We start from the raw sequence: 26,285 nt of genomic DNA, 5'->3' as shown, positions 1-26,285 counted from the left end.
TTACTCAGGTAAAAGCAAATGCATCTTCCTTTTTAAAAAAGGACATTACAGCAAACTCCCAAAGTCTCTCACACCTCTGTTCACTCAGCCCCTGCTCACTCCTCCAATATCCTTCCAGAATATTCTCTGTGTATTCTTACTACACATAGATATATTCACAGTAAATATATATATGTAGTACTGGTTTGTACCTATGGTTTTTGTTTCTATGCAATTTATCACACGTGTGGGGCTTCATGTAACCACCGCCACAATCAAGATGCTGTTCCATCACCACAGAGCTTTCTGCTGACCCCTTAAAGCCTTACAGCCACACCCACCCTCTCCTTCTCATGAATCCTTAACCCCTGGGATTCACTAATCTGTTCTCCATCTCTGAATTTTATTATTTCAAGAATGTTATTTAAATGGAATCATTCAGTGAGTAATCTTTTGAGGTTTTTTTTCCACTCAGCATAACTCGCAGAGATCTATCCAAGTTGTGTAGAGCAATGGTTTTCTTTTAACAACTGAGTAGTTTACCATGATATGGATGTACCACAGTTTGCTAAACCGTTCACCCACTGAAGCACATTTTGGGTTGTTTTCAGTTCTTGGCTATTACAAATCGAGCTACTGAACATTTGTGTGCAGCTTTTCGCATGAATGTAAGTTTTCACTTCTCCAGGATAAATGCCCAAGGTGCAATTGCCAGGTCGTATGGTACATGCATGTTAATTTTGCGAGAAACTGCTGTACTTCTTTCGTTAGTAGCTGTCCCATTTTATATTCCAATGGGCAACATAAGAGTGATCCAGTTTCTCTGCATCCTTGCCAGCATTTGGTGTTATCACCAGTTTTTATTTTAGCCATTCTAATTGTTGTAGCTGTAATTCACATTTCTTTAATGGCTCAGATGTTGAGCATCATTTCATGTGCATAATTTGCCATCTGCATATGCTCTTTGATAAACTGTTCATGTCTCTTGCCCATTTTCTAATTGGGTTGTTTGTTTTTTACTGTTCATATTGGACAATTCTTTTTATATTCGAGTGCAAGTCCTTTGTTAGATATGTGGCTTGCACTCCCACTCCCTCACTATTTAAGAGCCATTTTGTTTTTATCGGGACGATACATGCACATATTTAAGTAAGCGCATAGTTCTATGAGGCTTGTGAAAAACAGTGAGAATGGACTCCTTCTCAATCTCCCTCTCCCCCAAAGCAACCATTTTCAGCTCCTTTAGCTGTCTTTTTAAGTATTTACTGCCACATCACTAAATAAAATGTTTATTATTTCCTGATTTTGGGGGGGGGGCTGGCATTACCTATTGCCTTTCTGCTATGAAAAATGAAGATGTAGTTCTTTTTCACCCTTCCATTCATCCCCACCCAACATATGTACCCTAAGTCCTTCAAAACAAATCTACAACCTCATTCCACAATTCTAAATCCAAAAATTTTTTCATAATTGATGCAACCTGAACCCATTTGGCAGCAAAACCTGATAAGAAGCTACTTCTAATCTTTATTCACAATGCTTAATGTAAATGTTCATGTGTTGCACTGCAGAAATGGTAATATGTTTGATTAGGGAGTGACAACTGAGACCCTTCTGGGGTTGTTCTGTAATAAATGATCTATGAGCTGTATATTACCAACATTTTTTTTGCATATCCACTGTATTTCTTAAACAAATTTGAATTCAGAAACATTTGGCCCAAGGGTTTCAGATACGGGATTGTGGACCTGAATAGTTACAATTCAGTTAGATAAATATTCAGTGTTTACATTATTATGATTATGTAAATAAATTCCATTCACAGGTAAGCCATGTTCTGTACGATGATGAATATTAATGTCAAAACAAGCAGAATTACTTTTGTCGATTAGCAGATTTTAAACTGGGTTAAAGAGGGGTCACATAGCTCTTTTAATAGGAATTTTATTTGGTGATTTTCCTGTATGTTATTTAGGGGAAATCGAAATTGAGCATCACTTCCTTGGAGTGTTTGCTCAAATTGCACTTTCTCAGGGACACCATTTTCATACACACTATTTAAATTCACATCCACCCATCATCTTCCTTTGTGCTTTGTCGCTTCTCATTTGTATCTTAAATATGATTTTTTTTTTTTTTTTGCTTATTTGTTTATGGTCTGTCTCCTTCCCATTAAAATGTCAGTTTCATGAGAGGGCAGGAATATTTCTCCATTTTGCTCACTACAATGCCTCTGTCACCTAGAACAGTCCCTGGGCCACAGGAGGTGCTCAAGAGTGATGTGATTGATAAGTGAATTTTGCCATTTGAAATGTAGGTAGTCATCAAGAATGAGGAAAAAAAAGATTTTATTCTGGGGAGGCAAGTGCCACAAAAAAGGAATTTTGTTAACTTTAAATTATAATTTTAAAATTCTGTTTCTCTAACAATTTTGACTAAATAATGTTACTAGACTTAGAAGATAAAAGCTTTAGTTTTATTGTAAATACTAGCTAGTATTTTCTTTTAAGTCAAGGACAAATTCATTATAGTCTGGAATCCATTAATGTAATCATTTTTGGATTACACTTGTGACACAGATAGCTATTTAGAACAGGCAGCAGGTGGAGGAAAAATTCCATTTTGTTGTGCATATTTTCATCTACCTTAACAACCCAGAAAATGAAGAGAAATTAATACTATGCTAATGGTAGATATTGAAAGGCAAGGGAGAGAGAACACTGGAAAATTGGCAGTAGATTCTACTATTATGAGTATATAAAAATTCTAATTTAATCCCCTAGCACATTATAAATATTACTTAATCTCTATGAGAGTACATTCCAGCATTTACTGCAGGCATGTGGATACCTAAGGAAGGGCAAAATATTAGGAAATATACTAAACATATAATCCCTTGGCTATTGTGATCTGTACCTGCTAAAATGAGTCGAAGAGACTGCTGGGCTGGATCTTCATCCAGAACTGAGCTCAGGGCTGCCGCTAGCCTCAGACCTGCCCCCAAAGGGGACAATTATGCTGGGACAATAGAAAGCACCTGCAAGACCTTTGGTCACCTTTGGGGTGGGGAGGCGGGGTAAGCCCATTGAAATCGGAAGGTATACTGTGTAGGAGTCCTCATTTTGTGGATACTTGTCATCAGCTCCCTGTAGAAGCCTTACTAACATGGATTGTGAGAGTGGCCAATTTAGGGGCAGTATCTTTGGTTTTGAACACTGCAGAGTGAGAGAGCACATTTGGGGGGATACAGGACCCGTGACTCAGTATGGAACAGTCAGAGATGGCGATACATGATTCTGACTCACAGCAGGTTATTCCCAGGGGAACAGCCAGCCTAGTGATCTAAATAAAAGTTCCTATAAAGTGTGTTTACACTGAGGAGGAGGACTTCAGCTTCCTATACAGATGCCGATTGGAGCACCCCAGGTAGAGTGGCTGATGGGCTTTATATACAAACTGTGGAACTGGCTTTATGACGACAGGGCTCTTCATCCACTGAATATGCCTGTTACCCACGTCACGGCAAATGCAATGTCTAAGGGCACCCATTTTCCATGCGCACCCCATGTAATCTTACTGCTGCAAAACTGAACAGCAGTCTGAGAAGCCTTGTCTGATTTGCTCCTTCAGCTTCCTCATCTGGGTCTTACAAATACCAAAAACATTACAGTAACAAGAAAGTGGGAGAGACAGGTGGGAGAATCAAGGGACTCACTCCAGTGGGGTGGAAACCTTCTGATGGTTGTTAAGAAATGGGATGAATAAAGTGGACATTGATGGAATTGAAACAAAAGTCTTAATACAGCACTCTTGAAATTTGGGAGGACCTCCAGCATTAAAGGTCCCCCTCAAATTCTGCTTTATCTGTCCCAATTTGGAAGAATTTTTAAAACTGGAAGGCAAAGATTACAATAAGGAACTCATCCAGAAAATACCTGAAGTAATAGGGAGATTAATCACGATAAAGATTGATAAAAGGGTCTCAGTCCCTTGGCTCAACCCTCCACTGGGGACCAAAAGCTTAATGCACAACAGTGAGTAAAATGGTTAGAAGGTGGGGAAGTTTCCGGGACACTCTGACCTGGTAGCCCTACGCATTGTGGTACCAAAATCTGTTGGTAAAGCTCTAATGGGAGACACAGATAGATTGAGAAGATATAGAAACTCAGTAGTGGATGGGATTAAGGGGATGGACAAAAACTGGTATATTTGAACAAAGTTTATGTGAAGTGGTTATGACTTTTTTACCTGAATGTATGGATGGATATTGTCTCCGGCTGGGGAATATTTCCCCTACCTAGAATTGTGAAACAGAAGGCACATAATCCTTCCTTCAAGTCACATTCACCAGACATGATTAAGAGGGAATGAGTAAGACTGCCCAAGCCCACACATTGCAGAATAGAAGGTGGGGTGCTTGTATGGACAAATCCTCTGTGTGTGGAGTGTAGACTATAGCTTACGGCAAAAGCCTGTAAGCACCTCCAAGGATGACTAATGGAATTTTGGACTAGAGAATTTCCATTTGAGGGGCAATTACTAGCTTGCTACGAGATGTTAACTGGAAATGCCCCTGTGACTGAAAGATAAAATAATGTTGAATCTTGTAATAACCTATAATGAAGGAGAACATGAAAAAGTATGTATGTATATATATATATATATTATGAATCATGATGTTGTACACCAGAAACTAATACAACATTGTAAATCAACTATACTTCAATTAAAAAATTAAAAAGTAATAACCTTGAAACCTAAAATACCCATGGTGTCTGGTGATGTCAGACAAATGCTCTAATGAGGAAGGCAGTGCCTAGAATTCTGCAGTAAAATAGACATGGTTTGCACAGGAATATGCTACTGGGGGAATGCAGTGTATTCATCAGTAGGCAGACTCTTTTCCCCCAGGACTGACTTTGGAATCAGGTGAGGAGCTGCTGGATTCTAGCATCACTTGGACGGTGCCCAAAAAACAGCTCTCAACTGACCGATAAATAGCTGTTTGGTTTATGGATGGCAGTTTCAACATGAACAGGCAACATTCTGTTTGGAAGGTCACCACTCTGATGGAAAAAGGTGAAAACAAGTCAGCTTGGTGAGCTACACTGCAGGCTGCTTACCCCTCTGGACTTTTACCTACTCATAGGCAGTGGCCAATGATCTGGCCATGTGGTCAGGCAGAGGGCAATGGAAGATGCCCTTATGATGCATGGCCCTATGGAAATCACTCTGGGAATTTGAGGGGTGCATTCAAGTAGGCCTCCAGAAGAAGCCCCTTCCTGCATCAGAAGGCAATTAGAATCGACAAGCAGATACCCTAGTGTGCTCACTGAAGGCAGCCATCTGGGTCTGTGAAACAAGTGCACACTGCGGGGCTGAAGCACTCCAGAAATGGGCTGAATCTGGACTTATTTCTCTTGTATCCTCTGAGACACAAAACACCAACAAGAATTGTTCTGCCGGCCAACAAGAGACACAGAGACTGCTGATGTCTCTGGGTAGAGTCCCTGAGGGGAGATCCTTGCATAAAGCTGGCAAGTCAGGCTGATGCCGGCAGCCCAGGAAGTTAGTAGTGGGCCTCACAGGAACAGACACTGACTCTGGACTGGGCTTTGCCTACCGAGTGGTAGATGCAGAGCTCAGAGTACTGCAAAAGAACCGGGCCAGAAGATACTGCACTGATTTGGACCACCGATTTGCATCCCATTTCTTCAGACCAAGGAACACTATTTATAAATATAGGCCATCATGTCCAACATGGGCAGAGAGATCTCTTCCTCAGAGTAACAGTTTGGTAAAGAATTAGAAAGGGAATCAAAACCTGGGCTGTCTAAAATGGAGGGCGGCGATCTAGGTAGGAAGGGCTGGCTTACCTGCCTCCACAAGTGTGTGCTCACCCTTAACATGAGCGGGGCTCAGGGAGTGTTCTCACTCCATAAATTCCTCTGCTGTTCTGAATGTGGGGACTTGGGGGAGGTGAGGATGCTGGTGTGACTATATTTTTTTCTTTCTTTCCCATATCACCTTTATTTTCCTTTTTCTACTTGATGCAGTGGTCCCTGGACCATGGCTGCAAATACATTGCTGGAAGCAGGGATGATTCTTGAAAAACAAACGGTTTTAAAATCTTTGTATCAGAATTCCTTAGGGCCTGGTGGGATGGGTGGTGCTTTCACTCCATCTGGTAATATTGGGGCCAACAGTGAATACAGTTATATTGCCTGTTGGTAGAAGAGCCCACTAACCCTGTACCTATGTGACCCCATCCTATAGAATGGGAGTGGACTGAGAGGGAGGCACTTGCTGGACTCACACTGCTGCCTGTCACCTAGACCAACCCAGTGGCCGAACCTAATGGCCCTTCCAGGTGAAAGGGTTTGGGAACAAACAGAGAGGAGAAATAGCAGTGAACGGTAAATGAACAAATAATTGAGTTATACAATGAGAGAGTTCCAATATTAATGCTTGGAAGGAAGCTCGGAGCAAGAAATGATATTGTCCCTTAGCTCAATTGTACCAAATGCCTGAAAGAGTGAAGTTATACATTGCTGAGACCACTCCTGCTTTTGAATCGGACAAGACGGTCATAAGGTATGATGATGGACTGGGTTGGTTATCAGAGACTGGATGGGACCCCAGGCAATGTGTCAGTATCTTTGACTCTTATTTCTCAGGTTACAGCTACCATAACGTGCTGTGCTATAATACTGGCATAATTGGAAAGAAAATGCCGATACTGACAATCAGGTGTATTGGGAAATTGAGCTCAACGGCTTCCTATCCTTACCCCACATTGACTCCTCCAAATGTCGCTGTATCTGTTACGCTCAGTTAGGTATGTTCCTTTTGATCCCGTAATCAAAGACCAGGGAGTGGCCTAGGATGTAATAAAGAATGTATCTGGTCTTGGGGAGAGGGGCTGGTACAGGGGTTCCTAAACCCCTGGAATTTCCTGAGTAAAAGGAGTATCTTTGATATGTTAATGACCAGTGCGCTTGCACGTATGTTTGTGCGTGTGCATGTGTGTGTGTGTGTGTGTATGAAAGAGGGGGCCTAGAGAGCTTCAAGATGAAGGCTAGTCACCAGAAAAGCCACATGATTAGAGGGTTAAAATCTACCACCTGACCTCCAGGGAGAGGAAGAAAGCTGGAGATTGAGTTCAGTGACACAGCCGATGATTTAATCAACTGTGCCTCTGTAACAAAGCCCTAGTACAAAATTCAGGACAGCAAGGCCATGGGGAGCTTCTAGCTGGTGAGCACATGGGTGTGCTAGGAGGGTGATGGGTCTGGAAGCTTCTGTTTGCCACTCCCCCAGGCCTCTCCTTTCTCCTAGACTGTGCTCTATGCAGTTCTGCCATTTGGCTGTTTCTGAGCTGTATCTTTTATAATAAGATTGTAATAGAAAACGTTTCAGTGAGTTTGGTGAGTCATTCTAGTGAATTATCAAACCTAAAGGGGAATGGGAGGAACCCTCAAATTTGCAGCCAAGCCAGACAGGTGTGGATATCCCGGGGTCCCCACTAGTGACTGGCTACTGAAATAAGGGCAGTCTAATTGAGGATCTTGTCCTTTAACTAGTGGGACCTACACTAACTCTGGGTGGTGTCAGAATTGAATTGTACGACACCTAGTTGGTTATTACAGAATTGTTGCTAGAATGCTGACATATTTCATTATATTTTTTGACTTTTTAAATCATAGTAAAATAAACATAAAACTTATCCTTTTAACCATTTTTGTTTTTAAATTTTTTATTGTAATATAACATAATATAGAAAACTATATATATATATATATAGAGAGAGAGAGAGAGAGAGAGAGAAACAGACAGACAGACAAGTACAACTTATAAGTAAACTGCTCAATCCTATTTCTCAAACTGAATACACCTTTGTATCCAGCATCTGGATGAAGAACATTCTAATATTCCAGAAAAAAAAAGAAATATGTTGAAAAGACAGGAATATTTTCATTTAAAAAGACTAGATACATTAATTAAAATGGGGAGAGAGGTAATCACTTTCCTATGCATATATACATACACCCACTCTATAATACATCACTTCCAACAATGGCTTCATGGAAGAATTCTAAGGATTGTGTTAACTTTAAAAAGCTTTTATGGTAATAATTTGAGGATATACTGAATTAAGGCTAGTCAAACAGGTTGATCATTTAAGGAGACTTTCACAAATTCAGACTCTAGGGTCCAGTGCCTGAACATTCTCAGGTCAGAAGAGGAAGGAGGAAAATACTTCTTGCCCATTCTAGATGTATTTCTAAAATTACGATAAAATAGAGATAATGAAATTTACCACTTTAACCATTTTCAAGTGTCATTAAGTTCCATGTCATTAAGTACATTCACAATATTGGGCAACAATCACCACCATCCATTTCCAGAACTCATTCACGCCAGACAGGAAATCTGTACTTACAAACAACAGCTCCCCAGTTCCCCCTCCTGATAGGCCCTGGCAACTACTGTTCTCCTTTCTGTCTCAGTGAACCTGCCTACTCTAGGTACCTCATGTAAGTGGGATCAGACAATTTTTGACATTTTGTGTTTGGCTTAGTTCACTTAGCATGTATTTTTAAGATTCATCCATGTTGTAGCATGTATCAGAATTTTATTCTTTTTTAAGGCTGAATGATATTCCACTGTGTGTTTATCCATTCATCTGTTGATGAACATCTTTTTTTTGTCCACCATTTTGCTATTGTGAACAATGCTGCTATGAACATTGCAAGTTCATATATTTTCATAAATATTTTATATATATTATAAATATATTTTCATGAATCAATCTTCATTTTTTTTGTTGTATAAACTTTTAGAGCACTTTAAAATTTAGAGGTCAAATAGAAATTAATAATAAGACATTTTAAAGAATCCTGTGTTTTATTATCAGCATTAATATTTGTTCATACTGAACATTCAAGGATAAAATAATGGACAGAAAACTAGAATGTAAGCCTCACTACACAGCTGTATCAGAAGCATATAAGAATGTTTTGCTAATTATTGAACTAAAATATAAAAGATGAAATTACATCAATTATTTTGTGCTTAGTCTTTCTGAATATACTTTTGGTATTAAATACACATTAAATGCTTACACTTAAAGATTCTTTAACAATGAAAACATGCTTATCCTTGGTTAATCAGAATTAATTTCATAAGGTAAAACTTCTTAAGGGTAAGCATGGCATTTAGTACTTTAGACCAAAATTCTTGCTGGGCTGGCTGCTTGATGATCGCTCTCGTTCTTTAGTAATTTCCATCTCAATTTTAGCTTTGATTTTCTCCCAGTCTATTTGGAGCTGCAGTAGAAGAAAAGAAGAAACATGCTTATATAGTATATGGCATTTTTGTTTAATACAAAGTAACCAAGAGTAAACAAAAATAGAATGTACGACTTCCAAAACATTGGAGAAAAAGAGGGCAGGAAAGAAAAGTTAAGAGGAAATAATGTTCCCCAAAAATTAAATAGCATTAAGACTATTAGACCTAAAAGAACAATTATCACAATAAAAAGCAAAGACTCTCACTGTGATACAACAGACCCAAACCTAGCTATTTATAAAAGGCACATTGCAACAGTCCCATGGAGCCTGAAGATTCTGCTCTGGTGCCTCAGGGACAGAAAGAGGTGGACTGCTCTTCTTCAAACAATAAAGAAAATGGTCAGGTTCTGGCCATCAGGCCATGTTTCAAATGGATCCGCTCTTCTCTGCTTATATACTGAGGTTTCCACCAGAAGCCTAGTTAGGAAGAAAGATAGGGAAGCACTTGCTTCCCCAGAGCATACTCTGCAAAGTGGCTCCTTTGCAACAACTCTTAAAACAATATGAAGACATAGTGATAAGACAATGATGAAATGATATTAGAGGCAGTAGTGGGAAAACAAGGCTGAGAGACACAGAAAAAGAATAATTGAAAAGTGATACTATTTTTATGTTTCCAGCCAACCACCTGACCCCCCACAACCCAGCCCTGCCCCTTCCCTAAATCATTAGACTTGCATTAGGAACAGACTCTGCCCTGAGTTCTAGAAACAATTTGTTTAGGAAAAAGCATTCTACTGTTTTAAAAAGGTCTAGAGATCACTAACTTAGAAATGTGTGTCCTCTCAGGCAAGACATGGGAAAAAAAATGGGTCCTAGGTTAAACTAACTCTGATTTACTACGAAATAAACCCAAACTCCTGAGACGGAGCCAAAAGTGAATTAGGTTTTCGCCTCCATGTAGGCGAGCTGAGCAGAATAAGCAGCACTAAAGCAGGCTGAGGCACTGCCTGCTGCTTGAGCGGATTTATCTTAAGTAACTGAGGCTAATTTAACCTTAACAGGACTTCATGCCTCTTTTAGTCTGTGCTGGAAGTAGGTGGAATTAAGTATTCGGTTCTTTTTTTATTCCAATATCCCTTCTCTAAATTTCTGTGAAGTAATTTGTGGATATTTTTGGCCACCTTTTTTAAAGATAACTTTTCCATATACTTGTCTATAATACATAAAATAGATAAATTAAAAGAATCCCTCTTACTCATAGAAGATGAATGTCTGTGCTAAGATGCAAGTGACAGCTCGTCGGAAGGCAGAGCAAACGTTAAGATTATTTTAAAGTCTCATTTTTCAATCAGGCCAGAACTTGATATTTTTTTAATGGCGAAACACTCATCTAAGAAAACATTTGCAAGGACAAAGACAAAGCTTGATGAATGCCTTGGCCTTCTTCCAGCCTTAAATTGGCTTACATATGTTTCTCGAATCCATCACAATAAAACCATATATTGATGATACAAACTGTTGCTCTGCCGCACCAGAAGAGCATCAAGTAGACTGATGACATCTGTATTAGTTACTTGTTACCACGGGTGTCAGCGGACAGTTATCCTACTGAAAATAAATGCTTCACTTGTACTCTGGCATTTGTCCAGTTTTAGAACAATGTTCCGCTCATAATTCAGTCTTTGGAATAGGGTATTTTCAATCATGGGTTTTAGGTAAGGATGTACTCATGACAGCTGTCAAGTGACTTCTAGGCTAAAACACAGCCTTTTCCACTCGAGGCAGTGTTAATACTATTTGGCACTTCTTATTCTAGTCCCTAGTCAGTCAGTTCTTATTCACAGAGAAGGAATTTCAAAATCATAACAAATGGTTCTCCATCTTCTACCCCATCTCTCTTACACTCAACTGAAAATCAGCTTCCTAATTTATGGAGAATACAGTGGCCATGAGGCATGAATTCACTTAATTTCCTTCCTTTCACAAGTCAGTACATCTATATCCACCCTTATCTCTCTCCCGTCTGTCTCAGGCCAACTTGATCTCATCTTCGTCTCCTCTAGGACAGCTGCCCTCAATTATTGCCTACCTATTCCAACTTCCTTCTCCTCAATGGCTGCTCCTCCTCACCCCTCCCCCCCATCCTCTCTCCCTACCAGCTACCACCCTCATTCTACTTTTCATCCCCCACTCTCCTCCTCCTCCCAGACCACTGTAACATCACTGTTTCCACTACGCTTCAGAAACTTTTCACTACCACCACCACCAAGTGTTTTAATTCCTGCTCCTACATTCCTTCTCTGTATGACTCAGTTACTCCTTCCACAAGTATTCCACGCTCACCATTTGCCGAGGATTGTTCTCAGCACAGGGATTTGGCAGTGAACAAAAAAATAAAAATCACTGTCTTCACAGAGAGATAAACAAAGATAAATAATAGTGGTAAAAGTATGGGAAATAGGGGAGGGAGACAATGTCAGGGATAGTGGTGTATTTCAAACAGAGTGAAGATCAGAGAAGGCCTCCCTGAGAAGCTGCTGTGAAGGCCTGAAGGAGATAAGTGAGAGACTCCATGTTGACAGAGGGAAGAAAAAGGCCCTGATGGAGGAGTACTCCCTGGGCCCCGCCGACCACTGCTCTTTGAAAAATCTCTCTCCGTATAGCATTGCTCTCTTCTGGTTTCTGCTCTCCTTTCTAAATGTCCTCAGTCTTTTTTTTTTCCCCTCTTTTTCTCCTATATTCTTCCCCTAGGTAACTTCTTAACTGTTAGTCTTAGAGTTCCAACCAGCTTTTTCATACTTTCCCTAGATTTCTTCAACTATACCTGGATGATCATGACCATAAATTTATTTATCTAGCCCCAATTCTTCCTTCATCAATACACTGCGATATTCACTTTGATATTTCCAACTGCCCACCAGATATCTCCACCTAGATAGGGTCCACCCCACAGAGACTTCAAACTCACGTATTCAAACTCTAAAGGTCCAAAACTTGTATGTTCTCATGTTCCTCTACCAGTCACCCACACTAGAAAAGCTGAAGTTGTTCTCAAGTGCCTGGCCTTACCTCACCACGTCTCTTTCCACCCCCAACCACAATGTTTTACTAATTTTACTGCTGATTTTTTCTTACATGAAATCTACCCTTTCCATCTCCTGGTGAGACTATTATAGGAGCCTCCTAGTCACCACCCTCACCTCCGATCTATCAGAAGTTATCTTTCAAGTCATTCCCTTGACTACAAACCCCCAAGTCTCCTCACTGCCTCTATTACAAAGCCTAGTAAGACTTCAATGTCTGGTCCCACCAATATTCCAGCCACCCAGGACCCAGGACCCAGAGCAGTCCCTTTGTACACCTTCACCATTCTTTCAAGATCCCATGCATCTGCTCTTATTATTATTTCCTTTAACTGACTGACAAAATCCTACTCAAGATAATTTTGTGGAATAACTAAATAAAACTAAATAAAAACTAAAAATACTAAGAATACAACTTCCAAAGAGGGAAAAAAAGAGATAATTTTGTGGAAAATTCTAAGTCTCTGTTCCTATTCAGGAACTGGGATTTTAAAAGGGAAAATCGATCATGTTACTTCCATTCAACAGCTTTATGATAATCTTAGGATAAATCCAATACACCTAACTTGCCCTATGAAACCCTCAAGTCCATCTCCCTTTTGCTCATTACTCCTTCCCACCTCAGAGCCTTCCCTCTGCTTAGAACATGTCCATCCCCATGCCCCACCCCACCCTCAGTCAGCTTCTACTCTTCATCCTTTAGAACTCAGCTCAAACATCATTTGCTTTGCTTAGAAAAATCTCTGCTGATGCCCCCTACCCTAGGTCAGGTTCCCCATTCATAAAGTCGTATGGCACTATGTATACTACCTTCAGGGCAATAATCATAACTGAAACGAACAATTAACTGGATAATTAACTGTCACCTCCATTTGAATATGTTTCATGAGGGTAAATGTCTGCCATGTTTATTATTATAGCCCAAGCACCAAGGAGAATAAATTGTCTGCAGGAGGCACTCAATAAATACTGAATGAATAAAAGGTAACTAACTACCCAGCAAATGAGCTACCACTTAACAATCTCTCACTGTTTTTCACTCTTTTTTTTCCTTTCTTATAGCGCAATGCCTTAAACATTTCCTGGCTCTTCTATGTTCTTCTTGCACAGAGCATATATTCAATAGATTGAATGTACTCCTCAAGTGGATTTTATTTGCCAGACTCATACATTACTTTACAAATACTTACTGAACACCATTGTAGACCAAGTACAACGACTCTAACAGTGTTCTTAGGAGACAGGACACTGTTAATGAATCTTGATTTCCATATTTTAAACTAGAAATGCCCAAGTAACATTTCAGGGCTCATAAATATGAGTGTATGTCAAACTTCTCACTTCTTATAAACCTCTGTGTTATGCATTGTGAGCCCATTTGAATTCACAAGACAGCTAGAAAAGATTTCTCGATGTTTTTTTTAAAATGAACTTTTTCTAGTCAATTCTTAATTCTGAAACAAAGAGTTTATACAAATCACAATTTTGCTAAGATAATTTTTAAGTCAAAGATAATTTTCAGCTTAAAATACTGCTTTGTGATTTCTAGTTAACTTCCAAATTACATTTATGAAGAAGAAAAGTAGGAAAGTAGAACAAAGGGCCATAGGGAGTCACAGCAACTATATCTTTTCAGGATGAAAAGAAAACGAAATATCAGAAAAGGCCTTATTGTTCTGTATCCCACTTGGAACATTTCTGCTACTCTTGTGATATTTTAGTAATAGTTGAATACATATAAAATGCAAAAGAAGACAAGAATGTTATATTTCTACTCTCTGAAATACAATTTTTGGGAAGATAAAAAAAATTTCTATGTCCTGAAAAGCACCTAATACGAAGATAGTGAAAAAATTATTGATGACAGTGATGATGAAGAGGAAGCAGAGTAGTATTAATCTGCTTAAAATTATATAATAATGCTGTATACCAGAAATCGACACATTGTAATTGACTATACTGCAATAATTTAAAAAAAACCCTAGGGGAAGAAAAAGAAAAAAATTTATATAATAAAGTACATTTAAGATGGTTGCTCATTTGTAACATATTGTCATATTTTCAAAACTGAGACAAAAAAGATTAGGTGACTGGTGATTCCCTGGGCTGCTTAGCACTGCAGTGGTGGTGGCTCTGTCCTATTCTGTGGATTAAGAGTGTAGCCCTCAGAGCTCCAAGAGACCCTGAGTTTGTGCTAGTAGTAGACCAAGCCCTCCTAGCCCAAACTCCTAAAGGATTCATTTCAGTAGTAAACAGTTCTGAATCAAACAAAAAAAAAATTGTGGATCTTCTATAAAAGTCTTCTTTTTCCACCAAGAAACCCACAACTTGTGTCTATCCTGGAACCAGATGATGAAGTTGCACCACAGAACTAAGAATGGCCAAAGGCTTCATTACCCTGAAAACTGTTCTGAAGTCCAAAAATGTCAATTGTGATGCTCAATATTCTAAATATGGCCAAGGGATAATGTTGCCTTTAGTAGGTGCCTTCTCTCTACATCTTTTTTCATCTTCCCAAGGTTCCTCTGATATATTCTGCCTCCTAGGATGAATCAGAACATTCCATTTTATTTTGTCCCCAAGGAGAAGCACTCCCACATAGTCTATAAACTCCATGAAGACAGAAGCCATATCTGATTCAACACCTAGCATAGTGCCTGGCTCAAAGTGAGTACTCAGAAACATTTTTTGAATAAATGAATGAATAAAAGGCTAAGGAAATCAACTAGTCCACAGAGCTGGGAGCAAGGCTGGCCCTGTTTTGGGATTAAAAATCTGTTGCATCTGCATGGCTAGAGGTGAGCTCTCTTTCTGCCATCTGAGTCCAGAAGGATCTGGGCAGGTGGCCATGATCATTTCTGCTCTAGGTGGTGGGGCAAACTCTCTTGTGGCTCTCATTATGGGCTGATATGTACTAAAATGGCTTGTTTCTAACTGGATTAATAAAATCTGAAATTCTGGTAGGAACTTGAGAGGCAAAGGGTTAGCCTTCTTTGGTTCTAGGCTGTGAAGTCTACCTAGGCTAGGCACCTCTCCAAGTGCAACTTAGCTCCTCAGAATTTGCAAAGTGACAAAGTATCCATTTTCTGGCCAGTGCCCTCTGTGCTTATATATTTCCCCTAGAGCAGAAAGGGCAGATGATGGGAGACAAAATTGAGGAGTTAGAAGCCTTTATCTTAGCCATTTACATTGTTTACCTAAAAATATCAGTTACTCATAAATCAATGGAACAGGATAGAAAGCCCAGAAATAAATTGACACACTTAAGATCAATTAATCTATGACAGAGGAGGTAAGACTATATATTGGAGAAATGACAGTCTCTTCAATAAGTGGTGCTGAGAAAACTGGACAGCTACATGTAAATGAATGAAATTAGAACATTCTCTAAGACCATATGCAAAAATAAACTCAAAATGGATTAAAGACCTTAATGTAAGACTGAATACTCTTAAAAATCCTAGAGGAAAACATAGAACAATCTTTGACACAGGTTGCAGCAACATTTTTTTTTGATCCATCCCCTAGAATAAAGAAAATAAAAGCAAAAACAAGCAAATGGGACCTGCTTAAACTTAAAAGCTTTTGTAGAGCAAAGGAAACCATAAACAAAATGAAAAGACAACCTATGGAATGTGAGAAAATATTTGCAAATGATGAGACTGACAAGGGATTAATTTCTAAAATATAGAAACAATGCATATAGCTTAATAACATTTAAAAAAAAACCCAATCAAAAAATGGGCAGAAGACCTAAACAGACATCTCTCCAATGAAGATGTCTAGATGGCCAGCAGGCACATGAAAAGATGCTCAACATTGCTAATTATTAGAGGAATGCAAATCAAAACTACAATGAGGTATCACCTCACACCAGTCAGAATAGCCATAATTAAAAAGTCTACAAATAATAAATGCTGGAGAGGGTGTGGAGAAAAAGGAACCCTTCTATACTGTTGGTAGGAACGTAAATTGGTACAGCTACTATCGAGAACAGTAGGAGGTTCCTTAAAAAACTAAAAATAGAGTTACCACATGATCCAGCAATCCCACTTCTGGGCATATATCTGGATAAAACTATAACTCAAAAAGATACATGCAACCCCAATGTTCACAGCAGCACTATTTACAATAGCCAAGACATGGAAGCAATCTTAATGCCCATCAACAGATGAATGGATAAAGGAGATGTGGGGTGTGTGTGTGTGTGTGTGTGTGTGTGTGTGTGCGTGTGCACGTGCGCGCATACAATGGAATATTACTCAGACATAAAAAAGAATGAAATAATGCCATTTGCAGCAACATGGATGGACCTAGAGATTATCATATTAAGTGAAGTAAGTCAGAGAATGACAAATTTCATATAATATCACTTGTATGTGGAATCCAAAATAAATGATACAAATGAACTTATTTACAAACCAGAAATAGACTCACAGACATAGAAAAACTATGGTGACCTAAGGGGGAAAGGGGAGGAGGAAGAGATAAATTGGGAATTTGGGATTAGCATATATACACTACTGTATATAAAACAGATAAACAACAAGGATGTACTGTATAGCATAGGAAAATATATTCAATATCTTGTAATAACCTATAATGGAAAAGAATCTGAAAAAGAATATATATGGATATGTATAATTGAATCACTTTGCTGTACACCAGAAACTAACACAACATTGTAAACCAACTATACTTCAATTAAAAAAATCAGTACCCAACCTTAACATAAATCGAATATTATAAAAACAGACTTGAGTTAATCAAAACATGGCTATAAAAGTCCAGAAAAATGTTTAATAATATAATTATATAGTCAAAAGAAGACTGTAATATCAAAAGGCAAGAAGTAATTTTTAAAGAAATTATGGTAAGAATTATTCTAATTTTGTCTCATTAAGATAAATAACATATACTTATAAAGCATACACACTATTATAAAATACTGCATAATACTTACACCTTCTGCATACTGTAGGTATCGTTTATTAGTTTCCTGTTTGCCAAATGTCTCCAAAAACTTTTGACGGTAAGCAAGAACTGTATCAACATGTGTTTTATATTTTACAGCCAATTCAAGTGCCCTATAAAGAGAAATAAAATAGGTTATCAGCATTGCTGTGTTTGCCTCTAAGGGCAGTAGAGTTTTGGGGTAAGTCCACATTGTTCCCTCCACTCATCCCTCAATATTCCCTACCTTAACCATCTTGCAAATTCCTATTTATACTTCAGGGCCTGGACCAAATATGACCTCTTTTCCTTGACCAGCTCTCCTTGCAGAAATAAACGACCATTATATCTTATCTGTGCTACATAGCATTTTATACATATTATTATTACAGCCCTGCTTACAGTGTATTATAATTATTATGAATCTGTTTTTCCACTAACCTATACATTTACTGAAGCTCGGAGATCTGGGTTTCATTTCTCTTTGGTGAATAAACAGAGTGTATGTACGGTAAACGTTCACTGAAAAATTCTCTGAAGTCATAATAAAATTCAAGAATGAACTTCCCCAGTGTAAGTGGTTCGACTATCTTGCTCATGTTTCTAAGCCTGTAATGAATTTATTCTGTTCGATATTCAACTAAATACCAGTATCATTACATTATTATCACTACAATAAATTAGAAATATTATAAAAATCAAATTTGAGGATAATAAAAATCTAACAAAATGCCTTTTTTCCATTTGGTTCTTAGAAATTAATAGCCATTTAAATTTTATAATCCAATTAATATCTATTTATGTAACTAAGTTATTTACAGGGGAGGTAATTAGGTATGTATGTATGTATGTATTTATTTATTTATTTATGGAGGTATTGGGGGTTGAACTTAGGACCTTGGGCATGCTAAGCAAGCACTCTACCACTGCCATACCTTCCCCATTTGTAATTAAGTTATTTTTAAGGTAGTATTTTATTTAAATAGCAAACAAGAACTAAATGAATTACTAAAATCAGTGGTATAACACCAAAGACACAAAATCTATATATTGATAATTTGGAGGGAGATGAAAAGATTATTCCTCAGTTCCAGGCCTATTTTTGCATACAGTCTTGGACAGCATCTCAGCCTGCGACCCTGTGCATAACTCATATTAGTTGAAGCAGGAACAATCTGGTGGAGTATAGCTCTCCTACACTGTTCACTGTCATCTTGTCCTAAAGTATGGGAAATAGTCATTATAACAGTCAAAGTACATTATTTCTCAAGTCCTCTTGCTTTCGAATATGACATATGACTTCTGAATAAGCCAGTCATGATTTATCAGAGCCAACTATTGTAAACCTGTTGTACTGGACAAAACTGACTACTGACAAGAATTTTTGCAAAGTGTGACTCTTTAGTAGGAAAATCTGTTTCATTCCTAGCATGTTTTGGTTTGATGTAAACTAGTGACTTTAAAAAGTATTTTAGATATTCTGTATGTATTAATTGACAATTGATAGACAATTTAGAGAGATCTTAAAGACTTATTAAGAAATTACGAATGTCAGCTGTGTATAATACAAATGATAATGCCAAAGTTCAGTACAACTTCTTACAAAAATATATTGGTATAAACAACAGTGCTAAATCCAAGGGTCAATATTTGCTGCCCATCACAAACTCCTCACAAAGTTCCCTCATTCCTCTATGATTTTAAGTCTTTCAGAGAAAAAGAAGGTACACAGAAGAAGGTGTAGGGGGACTAGAAGATAGAGGAACAAAAGTTGAAAACAAGGGAAGGTAAAAACATTTCATAGAGGCTCAAAAGATAAGAAATGGAAGTAAGGATGCCTTCATTCTTCTAGCCCTCTCCCATAGCCTGCCCCCGTGTATCCCTAAGGCTCTGATTCCTGTGGTGCATGTGTGAGTGGAGACTCTGATGAACCACCTCTTTGGCACCTTAGAAGTTCCATTTCCCATTCTTTCTGTGTGACTGTACATGATGGAGGAAGGAGCTCTTGAATCCGCAAAACTAGAAATGTTCTAAGTAGAGAATACATTAGCATCCATTCTGGGTTGGGGTTTTCAAAAATTCCAAAGAGATACCTTATTATGGGACATCAATACATTTTAATTACATAGAAAGGCTAGAATATGATGTCTAATCCTGCATTTAGATATTAGATAATAAGTATTATCTATTATTAGTAGTATAAAATATATATTAATTATCTGACTGAAGAGCAATGGAAAGGAAAGGAAAACACTCAAATGATATGTGCTATTTTAAATGTTCTTTAAAAGCACACACTGGGCAAAAAAAGTTTCTCTACCACATTTAGGAGGGAATTCACTCCAAATTATATAAGACTTATGGGGACAGTATGTCTCAAGCTTTAAAATGGTTATTTGGCAAGCAAACAAATGTAACATTAGATTATGGGGCTGGAAAAAATCCATGTATCCTCTCTGATTTTAAATAGAAGGAAGTTATATAAAAAGATGTTATAACTTCAAAGTATAATTTTTTGCATAACTTGAATGAAACAAAATCACTTTATATAACTGGTATAAGTAGAGAAACTATTTTTATTAATATTTACATAAAGGATCAATATGCATGCTTGGAGTTTCTCATTTCTTAACTTTAGTTTTTGAAAAAAGACTACCACCAAATGTCCAGTGTGAATGTCAAGCAGACAACTTGTGTATCTACAGCTCTTCAACGGCTGCATCTTATTAGGTTGCAGGCAATTTTCAAATTCAAATATAAATGAGAGAAGCACAAACCAGCAAGACTATGCTTCTTAAACAGAATAACACATATTAACAAAGTAAAATCTGTTCCCTTCTAAAGGATTCAAACAAATGGGGAATACAGAAATTCAGGGATCATAAAGCAATCTAACACATTTGTCATCTGATATTTAAATTCTATCCTTCTAGAGTTCTGGAAGGATAGAATCAGAATATCACCATAATTGTGGTAGCTCACAGTGAAAAACATGTGACAATGAATATATGTATGTTCATGTATAACTGAAAAATTGTGTTCTACACTGGAATTTGACACAACATTGTAAAATGACTATAACTCAATAAAAAAATGTTAAAAAAAAAAAAAGAATATCACCATAATTGATTAAAGGATATGGGCAATGACTATCAATGGCTGCTAACATCACAAAAGATAGACAATTAGACAACCAGTTATTATGCAAATATACATAACACCAATTCTGACAGATCCTTTACAAAAAGAAAAAAAAATTAAACCTAAATCTAAATTTTCTACATTCAACACCAATTCACAGCTAATTCAGGGGGGAGAGAGACATGTTAAATACACCACAAAGACGAAATCAACCAAGTCCAGACTATGAGAAGTTTTACAGGCCCAGTTCCAGCAATGGCAAAATTGCAAGAAAACATAAAAAAGAACTAGGAGAACCTACAGAGTAAAGGAAACTTAACAATGTATCAACCAATCACAATGTATGGATCTTTTTCGGATCCTGACTCAAACAAACAAAAAAAAGCATTTATGAGACAATTGGAGAACTAAGAACCTTGAATACAATTACTTGTTAACTTTTTAAAGTGTGATCATGATATTGTAGCTGGATTTTTAAAAAATTTGAGATACATAGTGAGATACATAGATAAAATGATATCACTGGCATCTGTTTTCAAAAAATCATGGGGAGTAGAGATTATTCACAAATTGATAACTGTTAAAGCTGAGTGATGGGGATACTGTTCTATTTTTGTATATGTTTGAAATTTTCTATAAATAAATACTTTTAAAATTCCATCTTTTTTGATCCCACCTGATCTCTTTTGCTGAATCCTCCTCTTCAACCAGACCATAACGTGTTGACTATCAAGAGAATCTGCCTGCTGCCCTCTTTTCTTTTTCATTCTTTAAATTCCTGTAGGTAATCTTAGCCATACTCATGACCTCAATTACCCCAAAGGCTGATAATTTCCTCAGTAGCTTTCCCTCAATGTCTAGGACCTCTTCCAAAATTCACACCTATATATCCCTCATGAACTGGATAGATAAAGGTAATCAAAACTCAACAAATCCAAATTGTCAGACAGCTTAATCACCACCCTCTCTTCTCCCCACACAAAAAATTGACCATTTAGTACAGATCTACACAGATCTGTGTAGTGGTCTACACAGTTACTATAACTAAGCAGGACCCTATTGTCATTGGTGACCACCTGATATCTGTAATGGTGTTTGTAACTGCTTAACTGTATAATGGTTTAAAGGGTTTTTCTCAGGCTCTTGCTGACCAGGGTTAGGCTGGAGATGAGGAGGCTTGGGTGGTCCGCCCAACCCCCTTGTGGTGCTGTGTGCACAGATCATGCTCAGTGCCCTGCTCTTGCCCCCCATGCCTTCCTCTTGCCCCTCCCCATGCCTTCCTCTTGACCTCAGTGCCCTCCTCTTGACCCTGACACCTCAGAAATAGCAATTGGGTGTTTTGTGCATCTTGTTGTTCATAACTTGCCCTAACTGCACATTTGTACTTATTTTTAGCCCCTTATGGTTTCCTTGTATCCTGTTGTTCAAGGTGCAGCTCTCAGCCTACAGCAGAAGGTTCCAGGCCTCAGCCTGCCTAAAATGCTAGAATTATTTATCAACCTGACTATAAACTGCACAAGTTTTTCTCTAGACCACCTTTCCACAAACTCTCTTTCTAAGCACCCTTTGTTCTAGGCACAAGGATATTAGAAAATTCCCAAAGCCGGAAGAGAGCTTCATACCCAGCAGAGGGAAGGGGACCACTGCATCTGCAAAAATAAGAACAACTTTGCAACAATTTATTACCCTATATGCCATCTCTATGGAACCTAGCTCCACCCCTTGAACTTCTGTACTTTTACTATGAAACCCCCCTGCCTTCTCTCCCCAGCAGGCTCACAGTCTTAGAAGCATTAGCCCACTGTGACCTCCTTTGCCTGGCAAAGAAATAAAGCTGTCTTTTTCTACTTCATCCAAAACTCTGTCCTTGAGTCTTAATTCAGTAAATGGAGAACGGAGGCCGTGTTTTGGCAACAATACCAAATGTGGGCTTACCCTGCTGCTAAAAGACACAGACAAATTCAAGCTCTGCCAGACTTTCCTGGAATATACACGACACACAAAATTAAAAAACAGGAAAAAACAAACAAACAAAAAAACAAAACCCCAAAACACTATTTGATAATATAAACCAGTTCTGGAAGTCTTACTTTATGAGAATGATTACTTACTCACTCCCAGGAGGAAAGGGAAATACACGTGGAGAAAAAAATCAGATCTTTTTAAAAGACCACCATCTACACAAATAGGCATGCAAGAAGTCTATTAATTAATTAATCAACCAATCCCATAATTTTATCATTCATTCTATGTTTGAATATGTTTGCAGATAGGGATTATTCTACTCTCTAAGCAGGCCATTCTTTGAATTATGTTGTTATAAATTGATTCTTACATTGGGTCCAAATATCCATCCCTCTTACCTCTAATTTTTATATTAGCCATATCATTTAGAATCAAAATTGTTATCACAGAACATTGTTGGTTTTGTTCATTGCTGTCTCCTCAATGTCCTAAAACCTGACACACTAGAGACACTCAATAAATAAAGAATGAACAATATCTACCACTTATTGAAGGTTTATTATGTGGCAGGCAGTATGCTAAGAGATTCTCACACACTCTTTTACTTAATCCTGACAACAAACAAGTGGTTTTTGTTATTATCACCATTTTAAACATAAGGAAACTAAGGCTTACAGAGCCTCAGTAACCTATCCAAAATCACAGAGTTAGTAAGTGCAGAACTAAAAATCAAACCTACGTCTGATTCCAAGGACCCTAATCCTAACCACCACATTTGTCCTTGTCCCATTCAGCAGCCCTTTTGAACAAGTCATTAAAAATGACTAGACATTTCACTAAAAGACTGTAATTGTTGTTGTTTTAAGGAAATCTCCATGTAATATCTAAATAAGTATGGCAGACACTCAATAAATATTTGCTCAATGAATGAATATGCAGTAGGAACAAATATTCCAACTGGTTTCAGAAATATCTGTCAAATATATAAATGAAGACAATACATAAGAGTTTCTTAAGAGTTTTTTAGCAATTATAATCACATCTGCTGATGATTTTAAGTCATTTCTTATCCAGTCCTTGATATTTATGCTTAAAGTGATGGGAAATTATGGGTTTCATTTAAGTGAGTCAGGGATCGAGAATAATATGATCAGATTTCCATTGTGAAAAGATCATTAAGACTACCATGTGAAGAATGGATAGGCAAAGGACAAAGTAGATGCAGAGAGATCAGTGATGATGTTATACCAAGAAAAACGTGGATCAGCTTAGACAAGGGGGCTGGGAGTGAAGAAGCAGACAAGTGTCAGAGGTATCTGGGAGAGAATATGGTTAGTTATTGGGGTTGTGGGGAAGGAAGGTAAGGAAAATGTCAAAAGTAACTCCTAAATCTCCAGCTTGGGGCAGACTGAAAAGATAAGATAGATTATCTTTGGAAGAGAACCAAGTTTATGAGAAAATAAATGTAAATTTGAACTCAAAACAAATAAGACATCCAATGAAAATGTTGAGTAGGCAGGTGGATAACTGGGTTCTGGAAGCAAATACAGGCAGGACAGAGCGGGAAGAGAGATGCATATCTGGGAGTCTTAAGTGTGTAAATGGTAATCTGAACCCTTGAACAATGCTCCTCGGCCTTTATCAACTTATCAAGCAGGTGTATAAGTCTACCAGCATTTGACCAACCCATTGAATCATAGTCTGGACTGAAAAGCAAGAAGCACAAGAAAAGGAGATGCCAGGTAACTAGGAGGAACAGAGGAGCACCCAGTGTTTGTTCTTTTTCCCCATTACATCCTCTTTGCCTCTTTTCTTTTCCCTCTCCCTGAGAGCTAATATCTTAAGGCAAGGTCATCTGATGAAAATTGGAGAGAAGGGAAGAAGAGCACAGAGAGAAGGATGTAAAGATAGTAAGGAGGATTTGAAGTTAACAGCAGAGAATAAGTATGGTCACATGACATCAGTCTCAAAGGAACAGGGTTTTTACAAGAGAAGTAAAGATGTGGGGGGCAAAAAGGACACCAACTGCACTCACATCCAGACATAAGGAATGTAGAGTTGGAGAGAATAAACTGACTCCATTTGAGAGGACTGGTAGGGAAGGAATGTTCTCTGGAAAGAGGTGATTTTCACTTAGGTCAAGGAGATACAGGAAATGTTCAGACGGCTGTATTACAGGCTATCAGTAGAAGCCATCAGAGGCAAATTGCTTCATTGTCCTGCTCGGACACTTACGCACTATGTATCTACATCCAATGTTTGCAGAGGAAGTACACTGCAAAATGATTAAAAGTATTGCATGAAGATTAAGAACATGAATATTAAGTACCTACTATGTATAGATAATATAAGATGTCCTTCGAGAAGTGTACAGTCTGAAAGGGGGAAAATGATATATTTACGAACATAAATAATGAAAGAGATAAACAGCAATCCAATAAAACAGTGTAAGTAGTGGTACCAGCAGTACATATTTAATTGTTTGGTGATACTAAGAAATTCAGGTCCCCTGATATTGGAAGGCTCAGGTTCAAATCTTTTATCTGCTGCTTATTTATGAGTAACCCTCAACCTCCTCATTTGTAAAATGTTGTAATGACCAAATAGATGATACATGAAAATTGTTTAATCCAATTCCTGACATGTCATAAGCACTCAATAAACAGTAGCGTCACTATTATTAATGACAATAAAATGGAATTCCTAAGTTGGTTGTAAGCTCTTTAAAATAAAATTTGTTTAAGTGTTTGTTATATTGTACAGTGTTCAGAGTGCTATATAAATAGCAATGTCTAACATTTATCAACGTATTTTCTCAAAAACATTGGTTGAAAATATGCTGTAAGCACTATTCTTCTCTATTTCTTACGGAACTCATAGCTCTGTAATGATATATACAGTTTTCTGTTAGTTATTTAAGATAGAGTTTAAAAAATATTATTCATACTGTCTCTTTCCAAACTAGTTTAAAATTTATGAATTATGAATAAATTGAAGACAAGGATAATGGCCTATTCATGTTCGTAGAACTAAAAACATCTTTCATGATTCTTTGCAGAGGTAAACAATGACAATGAATTTGTGTAAATAAAAGATAGAAACAGAGTGGCTTAATTGTATGAAGAGCATAGCTCATTACTGTATAAATTAGATTTATCTTTAGAGAATTACGATACAAATGTTTACAAATCAGAAATAGACTCACAGACATAGAAAACAAACCATGGTTACCAAAAGGGGGATAAATTAGGATTTTTGGGATTAACAGATACACACTACTACATATAAAATAGATAAACAACAAGGACCTACTGTAAGCACAGGAAACTATATTCAATATCTTGTAATAACCTATAATGGAAAAGAATCTGAAAAAGAATATATATATAACTGAATCACTTTGCTGTACACCTGAAACTAATTCAATTTTGTAAGTCAAATATACTTCAATACAAAATTAATTAATTTAAATAAAGGGAGAAAATAGTATGTCCATGACAAAAGTAACTATATGCCATTTTTGTTACTTCTGTTCAAGGAGAAGGATATCTATAAAAATTCTAATCTAAGGGAATTACTAGTAAGGGGCCTGTAATTGAAATATTTATGGGTTAATTTTGAGTCCAGAGAGAGACAAAGATGATGAAAGACATTTCGAACCTGGAAAAATCAACATGCCAACTTTATAACATATAACTTCAGATGTATATAAGCCCTACAGCCTTGTTCACTGAGAGATACATACCTGCAAGAATGAGTAGAGAAACCTAATATGTCATACAGGAGACCAGCCTGCCACTCAGTCTCAGAAAGCAATCTGTCCCAAGGCCTAACCTAGCCGGGAAGGTTACTGACCACTGCTTGTTAC

At 37.6% G+C, this 26,285-nt stretch overlaps 1 protein-coding gene across 5 annotated transcripts in view; it reads right to left on the bottom strand.

Annotated features, from left to right (window-relative positions):
* Positions 1–8,867: 8,867 nt before the first annotated feature.
* Positions 8,868–26,285, bottom strand: part of IFT80 (intraflagellar transport 80) — a 99,304-nt gene continuing 81,886 nt past the window's right edge. For all 5 annotated transcript variants that reach the window (XM_006190435.3, XM_032485259.1, XM_032485279.1 and 2 more), the window contains 2 exons: positions 17,322–17,445; positions 8,868–9,308 (listed from right to left, as the gene is read on the bottom strand). In XM_006190435.3, coding sequence (XP_006190497.2) covers positions 9,198–9,308; positions 17,322–17,445 — 235 coding nt within the window. In that variant the 3' untranslated portion in view covers positions 8,868–9,197. The remainder of the gene's footprint in view (positions 9,309–17,321; positions 17,446–26,285) is intronic.

The sequence above is a fragment of the Camelus ferus genome, chromosome 1, assembly GCF_009834535.1.
Source record: "Camelus ferus isolate YT-003-E chromosome 1, BCGSAC_Cfer_1.0, whole genome shotgun sequence".
In the NCBI taxonomy this organism is placed as follows: Eukaryota; Metazoa; Chordata; class Mammalia; order Artiodactyla; family Camelidae; genus Camelus; species Camelus ferus.
This window is presented reverse-complemented; position numbering and strand designations above follow the sequence as displayed.